Source organism: Carya illinoinensis, chromosome 3, assembly GCF_018687715.1.
Source record: "Carya illinoinensis cultivar Pawnee chromosome 3, C.illinoinensisPawnee_v1, whole genome shotgun sequence".
Classification (NCBI taxonomy): Eukaryota; Viridiplantae; Streptophyta; class Magnoliopsida; order Fagales; family Juglandaceae; genus Carya; species Carya illinoinensis.
In genome coordinates, this window is record NC_056754.1 from 6,414,788 (window position 1) to 6,426,257 (window position 11,470).

Below are 11,470 nucleotides of genomic sequence, written 5' to 3' on the forward strand. Positions count from 1 at the left end.
TTTCCACAACTGTTTTCGCTACCTGTTCAATAACTTTGACTTTAACTTGGAACTAGCAGAAGCAACAAAAGAGGCGGTGGGATTAATGGTTATTCACGGTTTGGTAATTGCATAAGAGTCTCGAACTTTTATTTTTTAATTTTTGTTGTGGTCCATATATATATATATATATTATATATGTTGCTTTGCAGATAGGATTTGTTTTATTTCCGGGTTACTGATTTTTCTATTCGAATAACTCTGACCTTGAGTTTAAAAAACATTAGTGGGATTAGAATTTTCTCGCATACAACGTCGTAATTATATTGTGATCGGTGGGGCATTAATGTTACTGGCGTGAATCATCTGGTGTGTTTTGTGGGGTTCTTGTATACGCGGTTTTAGTTCAGTCAAACGTCAATGCGTGCTTGCTGAGCTCAACGCGGAGTTGTTGCTTTTGATGGTTGGCTATAGGCTAGGCCTTTAATTCGTCTCGAGAAAAGATTAAAAATTCTCAACTCCTTTTACGACCTCTTCTTCATCAATGCTGAGCTCAACGCGGAATATATAGGGGCCAGTCTTTAAGCCTTTTTCTCGCCCGGAAATCTGATTTCTTGACCAACTTTTAAGACTGAATATTATTGCGTCCTTTGACCGTATTTGGTTTTACTTTTTTACTGTATATATAAAAACGAGTAGTTGGGCAACATTTGAGGGACGGTAGCCGTGTGTAGAAATATTATTTTTATTAAGAAAAAAATTTTGATTAGTAATGTAATGTTTTTAGAAAAAAAAAATGTATAATTTTTAACATTAAATAGTAAAATAGACTTAAATTAATTTTAAAATATTTAAAATTAAAATCTTATTATTTACTATTGCATATGCTCTTTGGTATGGTTGGAAATAACAAATACGTGAAAAAAAGGAATCTTAAACCAAAATTATGCAGCGTAGGAGATAAACCGTTAACAGTAAAGTAACGTGCAAATCATATTTTTTTAATTTAATAAAGTGATTATTTTTAAAGTGTTATAATTTTTATAAAGAAATAAAATACTAAGGTTTTTATAAGATATTATTATTTGATTATAATGTTTCATAAATTTAAATTGATAAATAAATAATATTTTATTAGAATAATTGTATTTGTAAATATAGTTGGTAAATAAATTTAAACTTAATTAGTTTACATTTCTCTTTATTTATATAAGGGATGAATAGAAATTTTAAATCACATATATAAATTTATATATAAATTATAATTTATATAAAATATCATATATATATATATATATATATATATCTAATATACCTCTTAAATAAATGATTATCAATACATGGATTCCAGAATCGATGCATGCTATATGAATTTTGATAATTATGAATTTATTCATAAGTGATTGGGAAGAAATTAAAAAAATAAAAACTTTTAAGAAGAGAGAGAGGGGGGTGGGTCTGTAAATCACTCAGGAAAGAAATTAACTTATATTATGATTTATGCAACTAACAGCGTTAATTTTAATGGTAAAACAATAAAAACCATTAAATCAACAAAATTTCGTTAGATAACCACTTTATATATATAAATATATTTATAACTACTTTGTAATTTTATTTGAAATAAATTGTAGCTATTTAAAATTAAGATTATTCTTTTTAATTATAAATATTTATATAAGAGGTAATTGAGATGTGGAGATTTTATTTTCACATGCTTACTATTCTGATGATTAGTTAACTCGTACGCCAGCTCCTCTCTCTCTCGTTTTCTTTTTCCACATCTTCCCTTCATTTCCTTTGTGCATGCCGCATGGCACTCTGTTCAGACTCTTAACTAACTTGCACAAGTTAAAAAGTTACTTGAAAACTCTTAACTACTGAGTTTGGGTGATCAGTAGGGGATAACCAAAACTTTCTGAATTTGAAAAGTTTGATGACGCATGCTGCATTTCTTTAATTGTCACAATCACTGAATGAGTAGAGTCAACGTTCAAACACAAACAAACATATGAAGTAATTAATGACTATCTTGTAGAGATTAGCAACAAAAAATCGTTACAAGAAGATTTATTATGCTGCTGATCAGGAGACGATACCCGACATTGATCTGATGGTTGTAAAAAATGCTATATACCCAAACTTTTAACAACTCTTAACACAATTTTCTTTTGAATGTGTGCTAGAACATGTAGCAATAGTACTGTCCAATTATGAAAAACTAGTAGAAATCCAACCCACTGCAATCGCAGATTACGGTGATTCCTTACTTCCTATCCGAAGCTGCTGGCAACATTTCATTGGAAATAGCCTGCCAAAGAGAATACCTTTATCCTAAGCCACCCCTTCATTGATGGACTAGACAATCCCGAGGTAAATGTGGGGCAGCTCTACCAGCAGGTAGCTTGTAAAGAGATTCTTCCTTGTTTAAGGTATTCTCAACATTTGCTTCCTGCAAGCCTGCTGCTTCAAGTATACAAGCCTTCACCTCTTGGAACCTGTCTTCTGATAAAGAAACCTCAGAAAGAAGTCTCCATGCATATGCCTCGGATGCATCATCAAAATCCTTCCTTCGCTTCAGCACTATGTGTCCGCTGATTTCCCACACGGCAGGGTTTACTAGAGTGTCTAAGATATCCTGGCTTACTTCTCCAAGTGCTTGTTTCTCTGCAAAACACTGACATAGAAGAAGAACCAACCAAATTAGTCTTTCCACCAAAAGAAAAGTACAATATTATCGGGAGGTACTTGGCAGACTATCACTAGGGTAATCAGTGTGGGCCTCATTATGTGTGCCATGCCCCATTTCCGGGTATCCTAAGTTGCAAGGGTGGCTGCCCTGACCCTCTGCCTGGTATTACCCATTACAGGCTAGAGTAAATGAAGAAATTAACTTTTACAGGGGTGAGAGATCCACCAAACGGGTCTAATTAAGCTTGCTACTTCAAGGAAGATATTCAGAACAGTGAATTTGAATAAGATGAAAGCTGAGACTTCAGAAAGACGTCCTACAGCCTGTCCTACACACAGCTGCAATTAGACGTGAAATTTATTGCAAATTGCCAACACTACCAACACTTTTGTGGCAAAATCATCAACTAGAGCATGTTGCCTTGGTCACAGGCTCCATTAGGATGGACCTAGTTTATCGACACAGAGTAGAGGTTAAGAATCTAATGGTTCTGTCCTATTAATATATTCTTACGCAAGATGGAAACAACAAAGGCAGAAAGCATAATATGTCCTCCATTTTCATCTATTACCTAGCTAGATACCGCTGAATTCTTTTATTCAGTCACAAATTGTCGTTTCAATAGATGGAGTTACTCTAGAGTCTAACTGCAAGATTCAGAGTCTTTCCTTTTTATCTGTAAAGTGACTATATGCTTAAAAACCCACCAAGCCACCAAGAAGATAATTTCAGAAAATGCAGTTATAAGGAAGAACAATACCTGAGGGAAGAGAAAGATTTTTTTCCCACAATCAGAGATGAGAATGTTGAAAGGGATGTTGTTGTTCTGCAAGCAAATGCAAGAACTAGCTACTACATCAGACAAATCCCTTATCGTATTTCCACCCTCAAAAACAAGACCTTGCACCGGATAATAGAAGAGCTGCGAAACAATCACTCCTTTGTTATGCGGCCCCTTCTTAGCAATTATCCTTTGACTTGGAGCTTTCTCAACTGGGAAGGGCACTGCCAAGTAGTACGCCTGTGTAGAAATTAAACAATCAATAAACAGAAATTAAGATTATCGATCAACTTAATATATCAGCATTAAATCTATATAGGCCAATAGGATAAGAAAAGAGACTTGGAAGTGCAGGTGGTTAATAGTAGCAAAAGCACCCAAACTGTTGTAACCCACTCTGAAGAAGGGATCAGCAGCTTCTTTAGCCAGATGAAGAGCAAGCAATAAGCTTTCAGGATCAATCCTTTGTGATAAGCAGTTGAGAACACGGGGTATAAGAAGAACATGTCCATACTCAATTGGGCTCACCTGATAATCAAAATCCAATTCCACCTTAAGCAAAATCTCACATCCTACAGAGACATAAGCTCAATAGAGAAAATCGTGCGGTACCAATACTAAATATTCTTACATTGATGACAACAACACTAGGAGACTGCAAATCTGAAGCTACTTCTGCGCTGGGGCAGAAGTAGCTCTCGTCATTGTTTGGTTCAAACCTGAAAAGCACTTCTTCTTGGCCAACTTTGGTGAAATTGAATTTATTGTCATCAAAAGGCTGAAGAACCTGGTCAACCCTAAACTCAGTGGGTCGTTTCTTCTGGTGGCGTCCTTCATTTAGCTGGGCAATGAATCCGTATTTGCAGTGGAGAATCTTTGTCTCATAGGTAGTTACGTCATACCGAAAAAGGCCTCGGCTCATTCGATCCTCCCACTTTCCAAGCAACAAATTGTGGAGGAAAGATATTGGAGGTTGTTCCTCAGACGAGTTAACATTGCCACCTTTAATAGGATCCTCTGTTTGTATCTTGAATGCATATAGCGAAAGTCTTGAAACTGAAGCAACAAATCAAATAAATACATAAACAAAATGTTGAGAAAAAACTTAATTAAAACTAAAGATGGGCTATGCTTGTTTCAACAGAAATATTCGTTGGGAAAAATTCCTTAGCAATGATTTGATCAGTATGTTCTCCTTGGTTGCAAAGAAAAGACAAGAAAGGTTATTATTATTATTATTATTATTTTTTATTATCAAGTGGTTACTGAAGACCGCGCCTAGATACGCTTTAATTGAAATAACCTTTCGAGTACGATCCAAGAAATGAACGAAAAGAATACAGACAAAGATTCAATTTTCTTTTTCATATCTTGCTCAGGAATCAAATTATCAATGGGAACTTTAGCTTCATGTTAAAGGGAAAAAAAGAGAGAGAGAAAGATATCAATATCATCAAAACTATCTTTAAATTCAACTAAAAAATAAATCTTTTTGCACCTGAGGTTCTCTTTTCCTCTAATTAGAAATTTCTTAGGAACAAAATCCACATTGAAGGAATAAGAAAAACACACAAAAACAACTAAACCCACAAGTTTATTCATTTCCACAAACAATTATTTACTAAAAAATTGGGAAATTACACAAGCGTACCAGGTAAGCAGCACTTTCCCAGGCAATTCCGGCCGCACCCCGAGGCGCTCTCCGAAATATTGTCCTCCTGGTAATTCGAAACAACGGTCGGGACCCTTTTGATCTTCAGCATCGATCTTGAACCCGCCACCACCTTAAAAGAATGGGGGTTCTACTGCTACGAGCTGTTGTTCTTGTTGATCTTCTCCTTCTTTGGTTTGATTTTTGAGGCGGTGGAAGTGACGGGCCGGGACTGGTGGATACGTTTCTTTCCGTTCTTTTCTTCTTTTTCCCAAGAAAGAGTCGGCTGGGCGCAACAACCTCTTTGCTATTTTCTCAAGGCTGGTTTCCATTAGTTTCTCTGCTTCTCCTCTCCCGTTTTAAATGTTGTTTCGTTGCGGTGCGGTTCGCTTCCCTCTGTGAACCTCTCATTCAATTACATACCTTCCTCAAAAAAGGCTTTCTACATGAAGCCCCAGCATATCCCCATGCATATTTCGTTACGTCCTTCGATGGTATTTTTATTTTTCTTTTCCACACGTATATATATATATGCTATTCATGCAAGAGGTGGTTTTATATACTCTACGTACGTTTTTTTTTTCCAGTTTTTCATAGATTCCTTATTCTTTTTTTTTTTTTTGTTATATAACTGAAATAATCATGTCTGTTAAGGGCACTAGCAATGGTTTATACATTTTCATCTTCAAAATTATATTTTTTGAAAATTGATTTTGAAGATAAAAAACAATTCCTATATTAGATTATGTATTTTTTGACCAAATAATAAAAAAATATTATTATATTTTTTTTTCCTAAAATTTGGATATTCCAATAAATTCAAGTCAAATTCAATATCCAAGTCCAATAAATTTAATCTACCATATATATATATATATATATATATATATATATTCAGCAACATAGAAAAATCTATACACACTCTATGTGTGGTCTAATTTCATACAAATTCATAACTTGGATAAAGAAAAATAATAAAAATAATGTTCGAAGAAGGAAAAGGACATCTTCAAAGATAAATAATGACTGTTTATAGTTATTCAAAATTATAAATATAGATAAGCCAATACAGATGATTTTAAAAGAAGTTTATTTAAATTTGAGAATAAAGATGAAGATATATAAGCCATTGCTAGTACTCTTAAGTTATTGAACAGAGGATATCACTTATCTTTTTTATTTATTTGACCTCAATCATGCATCCCGTCCTTTCATTTTTCAATCCTTTTTTTTTTTTTCGAGAGAGATGTAAGCCAAATTCTTACATTTTTTGTTTTTGTTTATGTCCTCTATAAAATAAAAAATAAAAAAATTACTTCATTCCTTGCAACACCTAAGTGATCTGTTTCATATATATACATATATATATATATATATATATATATAAAACGAGAGATGCTATTAATTATCATCCCAACATCACACACTAACACGCGATTTATCATTTTTATTATTCTATTTAAACACACATATTAATATGTAAATATGTATATTTAAATTTAATGACAAAAATTAATAACAAATCACACATGTTGGTATAATGTGGAGGAAATGATAAATAGAATTTTTTAAATATAATATATTATAATGTAGTACTTGAAAATAATATTGCCCTAGACTTGAAAAAATTATCGAGTGTTTTTAATCAGTAATATTTATCGATCCTAACATGTATATGACTAATCGAATGAATTCGTGCTTATTTATCCTAAATTAAATCGTACTACCAAATTAAGATTAGCTGTCTAATTTGTGTACGTACGTGAATGGGTGCATGGCAGGGACTCCAATGCATGACTACGAAAACACATGAGATTGAAGCTTTAGAGCATTAGTGGTGGCCTAGTCAAAATTTATCTAAGAAGTTTACTTTTATAAATTTAACTAGCCACTCTTCAACAATATCAAATAACAAACTCTCTAAATCTATCATTATTTTATAAATTTAACTAACCACTTTTTAACAATATCAAATAACAAACTCTATAAATCTATTATTATTTTATTAAAATATTGATTTTGACAGTTTCACTTGTTTTAATTCTGATTGTAATTGAAATACCTATAAATTTCTCAATAAATGGATCGCACTGTATGGGTCTTCACGCGATGATTCCTCAAATATACCAATTACCAAAACTTCTTATCAGTCTCAGCATAACTGAGATTTACCACTTCTGGAGCCTCAGAGTAATAAAATACATAGATGGGCTGAGAAATGGAGAAAACTATAAGATAAAAGGATATATCTGGGCCAAGATGATCGAAACCCAGAAACTCATTTCCCACACAGAGCATCACCATCATTCACCCAGTTAAAGAGAAGAAGTAAAAACGAAATCAGAAACCACAAGAGAATAGCAGGCGGGAAGAGTAATTTTTTATGGCCAAAATAAGATTTGGCCAACAACTTGAGCATGTCAGATTTGGCCAACGAAAATAACTTTGGTTAAAAACACTCTAGATATATTGAGTCTATTGTCGTTAGTTTTTATGTAACTTAGTTAAATTTTGGCCAAAACTTAGTTAAGTTGATTCTACTACTAGTGCTCTTAGGTATTATTTGATAGTGAGTTGAGATGAAATAAATTAAAATAAAAGTTGAATAAAAAATTATTAGAATATTATTTTTTAATATTTTTATTATTTTAAAATTTAAAAAAATTAAATTATTTATTATACTTTATTTGAGAATATAAAAAATTATAATAATAAAAAAAAATAAAATAATTTCACTATCTAAACAGTGTCAGATGATGAAACTCTGCCGATCACCTTAACTAGCCCCACTTGAGGGTGATGTTGTAGTAATTAAAGTTGATCTACAAAAGTTTCAAGTTTCAAGGTAAAACTTTAGATTAGTGGTGCATGCTGGCTATACAGTCTTGTCGTGTGAAACGAAAAGGCAAATAATGGTGCTCCCGATCCAGAAATCTAAAAGGATTTAGGAGTTGTTTTTTTTTATAATGAATAAATCTCTTTTACTTGTATGACTTAAAAAAGCGATTTGATTGATGATAAAGGGAGAGAATTCTTGGTTCAATTATCCACGTTAATGATAGCTTATAAGTTGGTCAAAGGGTTGCTGGATGCTTATCTTTACAGAATACAAAGTTATGTTATTGCACCTATTATAACGTTATCATGATCAGTACTTATATGCTAACATATTAATGTGTTCCTGTTATATATACGGTTGAATTGTGGTCAAGTAAGTGGTTTTGACGTATTTTGTATGTACAGTGAGAACTCCTTGGACTGCTGATGTCACAACCCGCTAGAAATTCAATTGTGAAATTTCTATTAACTTTAGGAATCTCGTGAAAAACCCATAAGTTTTCACGAATCCATTAATCGTATAGGTTTTTGTCTAACTACATAGTTAGTGTTATTATTTACTATGGTATCAGAAGTGTATTTTTGATTATTGGAGATAGTTAGAAGTGTCAAAATGTATTATGGTTTGTGCCATTAGACTCGGAGGGTTATTTAAAGTCTTATGGCGCAATAACATTTTTTCATATTTTCGGACAAAACGTCTGTTCAAAACTGTAGATATTATTGGATAAAAAGAAATATCTTGAGGTAATTTTCGTGAATATTATTGGGTAAAAATATTTTGAGTTGATTTTTATAGATATTATTAGATAAAAATATCTTAAGTTGATTTTTGTAGATATTATTGGATAGAATATTATGAGATAATCTTTTATAGATATTTTGGGTAGGAGAAAACCACACTTAACTCTCAACTTCAGCTTTATCACCTCCCTTATCTCGTCCATAAATGTGTCCAGCCAGCACCCATGAACTTATCTTCAATTACTTCTTCTAATAAAAGATTAACAAACACTCTCTCTCGGACAGATTTTAGGAGATCTTTTGCATGCCCATTTCGAAGCTGTTGTAAGTGTTTTATCATAAAGTCTCCTTCATATAAGTTGTTCCTTTTTAAGTCTAGTTTACATGGATATCTTATTTGCCCCATTTGAAGATCATTTGGTCAGTCAAATATTGTGTAAACTATAGAAAGGTCATTCTGGGAGATAAACTGGAGAATATGTTATAGTTTGGAGTTTTTGACCAAGCTAATGGATAGATATTGGTCCGAAATTTTTATGGAGTATTGTTAACATGTATATGTGACTATTGGTTGAGGATTTTTTCATGATTAAAGGTTTTGATGAAAGATGTTCTTAGATTTAAAAACTTAGAAACTGGAAGAGGAAAAATAGTTTCTGTTTTGAGAAAGTTTAACTCTTTGGTGGTCTAAACCTATTCTAATGACTTTGATAATTTTATTGGAGGATCCTAAACATCTTCTATACATGTTATATTATTATTTTGAAGATATTTGATATTAGTTTCAAAGATATGAAATTTTATGCAAAGAGATATTCAAATAAGTCAAAGTGTGGATATTCTTGACTAAATTTATGTTTTGGTTAATTTCTAACCATATGATCTTGAATTAGAAGCTTATATATGTTTTAGGACATCTTTTTAAACCATGTGATGGTTTGGTTTGAAGATCATATATTTATAAGTCATAGATCAAGAGATTTATCAAAACTAGTTGAGGGAAAAGTTTATGTTTTTGGACTAAGTGTAAAACCAAAAACTCCAAATGTTATTTTGTGATTTTGGTGACTTTAGTTTGATGATTTAAAGCATGGTTGATGTTAGGATGATATTATGAATATGTTAGAAGTAAGATTTGATTTTTGAAATTCTTGGAGATGTTTTGATTTAAGGTCAAAACTTGTGATTCAAGTGCTTGGATCTTTTTACAAAAAAGTTTGGAGTTGATTATTAGCTTTTTCTAAATGGATGTTTTAAGTATGGTTTTGAACTTAGGATTGGAAGATGTTTGTTGCAAAATTTTGGTTTAAGCATGAGTTTTGAAGTTGGAAGGAATTGCAACAAAAATAAAGGGAAATGGCCTATGGATGTTTCGACCATAGTGTGTTCTTCATAGTTGTGTTTTGTTTTAAATTTTTTTGAGTTGATATTTAAGTTTAGGACAAGATTTACATGAGGAATATAAATTTTGGAAACTTTTGGAGTTAGTATGCAAAATCCTTAAGTTATGGGTAAAACGGTCATTTTCCCACATGTAGAGAGTAAAATGAAAATTTTACTCTTTAAGTTAATATTTTCCATATTTCAAATTATTAGTGATTTAGTTCTAACTTTTAGAATCACTAATTACAGTTTCTCGTGATCGCACTTGAAGTTTTATAAGAAACGCGGAGATCGAGGTAAATTAGCTTTTAACTTACTAGCAGTCTACTGTGTATGTGTGCTAAGTAAAAGAATTACAGTGTATGTATGTATGTTATCATATATGTCATGCCATGCCAAGTTATCATGTAATTGTCTATTATACAGAATTTATTCTGTCATCAATTTTTATCTGTTACACAATATATTCTGTCATGTATTACTATACATTACAAATATGCCATGCTAAATATGTTGTTTGTTATATGTTATGCCATGTTACGAAATGTTACTATCTCAAGTTGGTTATGTATTTCAAATTATGTTCAAGTCACGTTATGTTACGTCAGGGTTTCAGTCCTTTCATATTCCAGTCACGTTTCATCTTGAGTATATTCAGTTTATGTAGAATACATGGGGCCACAACAACTGTGGAGTATGTATTTAACTGCATAGTGATGTATAGAATACATGGGGCCACAACAACTGTGGAGTATGTATTTACACATAGAATACATGGGGCCACAACAACTGTGGAGTATGTATTTTTAATGTTAAGTCAAGTTTGTGTAGAATACATGGGGCCACAACAACTGTGGAGTATGTATTTACACGTAGAATACATGGGGCCACAACAACTGTGGAGTATGTATTTTTCATGTTAATTCAGGTTTCAGAGCAAGTTCATGCTAAGTCAAGTTTCAGATCAAGTTCATGTCAAGTCAAGTTCAGTTCATGATTCAATTTAAGCTATGTCAATTATGCTATGTTGTACGCTAAGTTATGCTTTAATTACTTATAAATTTGATTATGCATTTATGCTTTTACTGTCATACATGCATCATTAGTCTGTATGGAAGTTTTTTGTTAACTTGCTGAGATTTGTAATCAAATCTCACTGTGGTAGTCCCAACTACCATTCCCCCCGAATGGTAGATCTTGTTACAGGACCTGAAGGAGGATTAGGAGCTGACCAACTAGACACAGTCGACTGAACGACGGTGCGTCGTTAATGTTAATATAGTAGTTAAATTACTACTTGTACGATGGAGTTGCATCTCCAGTACTTTTGGATCATAACTATTTTGGAATAGTGCTGTGATCTTAGTTATTCAATGGATCTTTATGTATGAAGTATGTTTTA

The 11,470-nt window shown here is 32.3% G+C and overlaps 1 protein-coding gene across 2 annotated transcripts; it reads right to left on the reverse strand.

The window, feature by feature from the left end:
* Window positions 1–1,989: 1,989 nt before the first annotated feature.
* LOC122303561 (GDP-L-galactose phosphorylase 1-like) lies at window positions 1,990–5,574 on the reverse strand. Of its 2 annotated transcripts, none has more exons than XM_043115384.1 (5): window positions 5,104–5,574; window positions 4,084–4,508; window positions 3,849–3,980; window positions 3,432–3,692; window positions 1,990–2,656 (listed from the first exon to the last, which is right to left on the reverse strand). In XM_043115384.1, the coding sequence occupies exons 1-5, from the start codon at window positions 5,213–5,215 to the stop codon at window positions 2,327–2,329; spliced, it is 1,260 nt and encodes a 419-aa protein (XP_042971318.1). In that variant the 5' UTR covers window positions 5,216–5,574; the 3' UTR covers window positions 1,990–2,326. The 2 variants fall into 2 exon arrangements, with proteins under 2 accessions (XP_042971318.1, XP_042971317.1); XM_043115383.1 differs by having other exon boundaries at window positions 3,795–3,980; window positions 5,104–5,567.
* Between the last annotated feature and the right edge of the window lie 5,896 nt (window positions 5,575–11,470).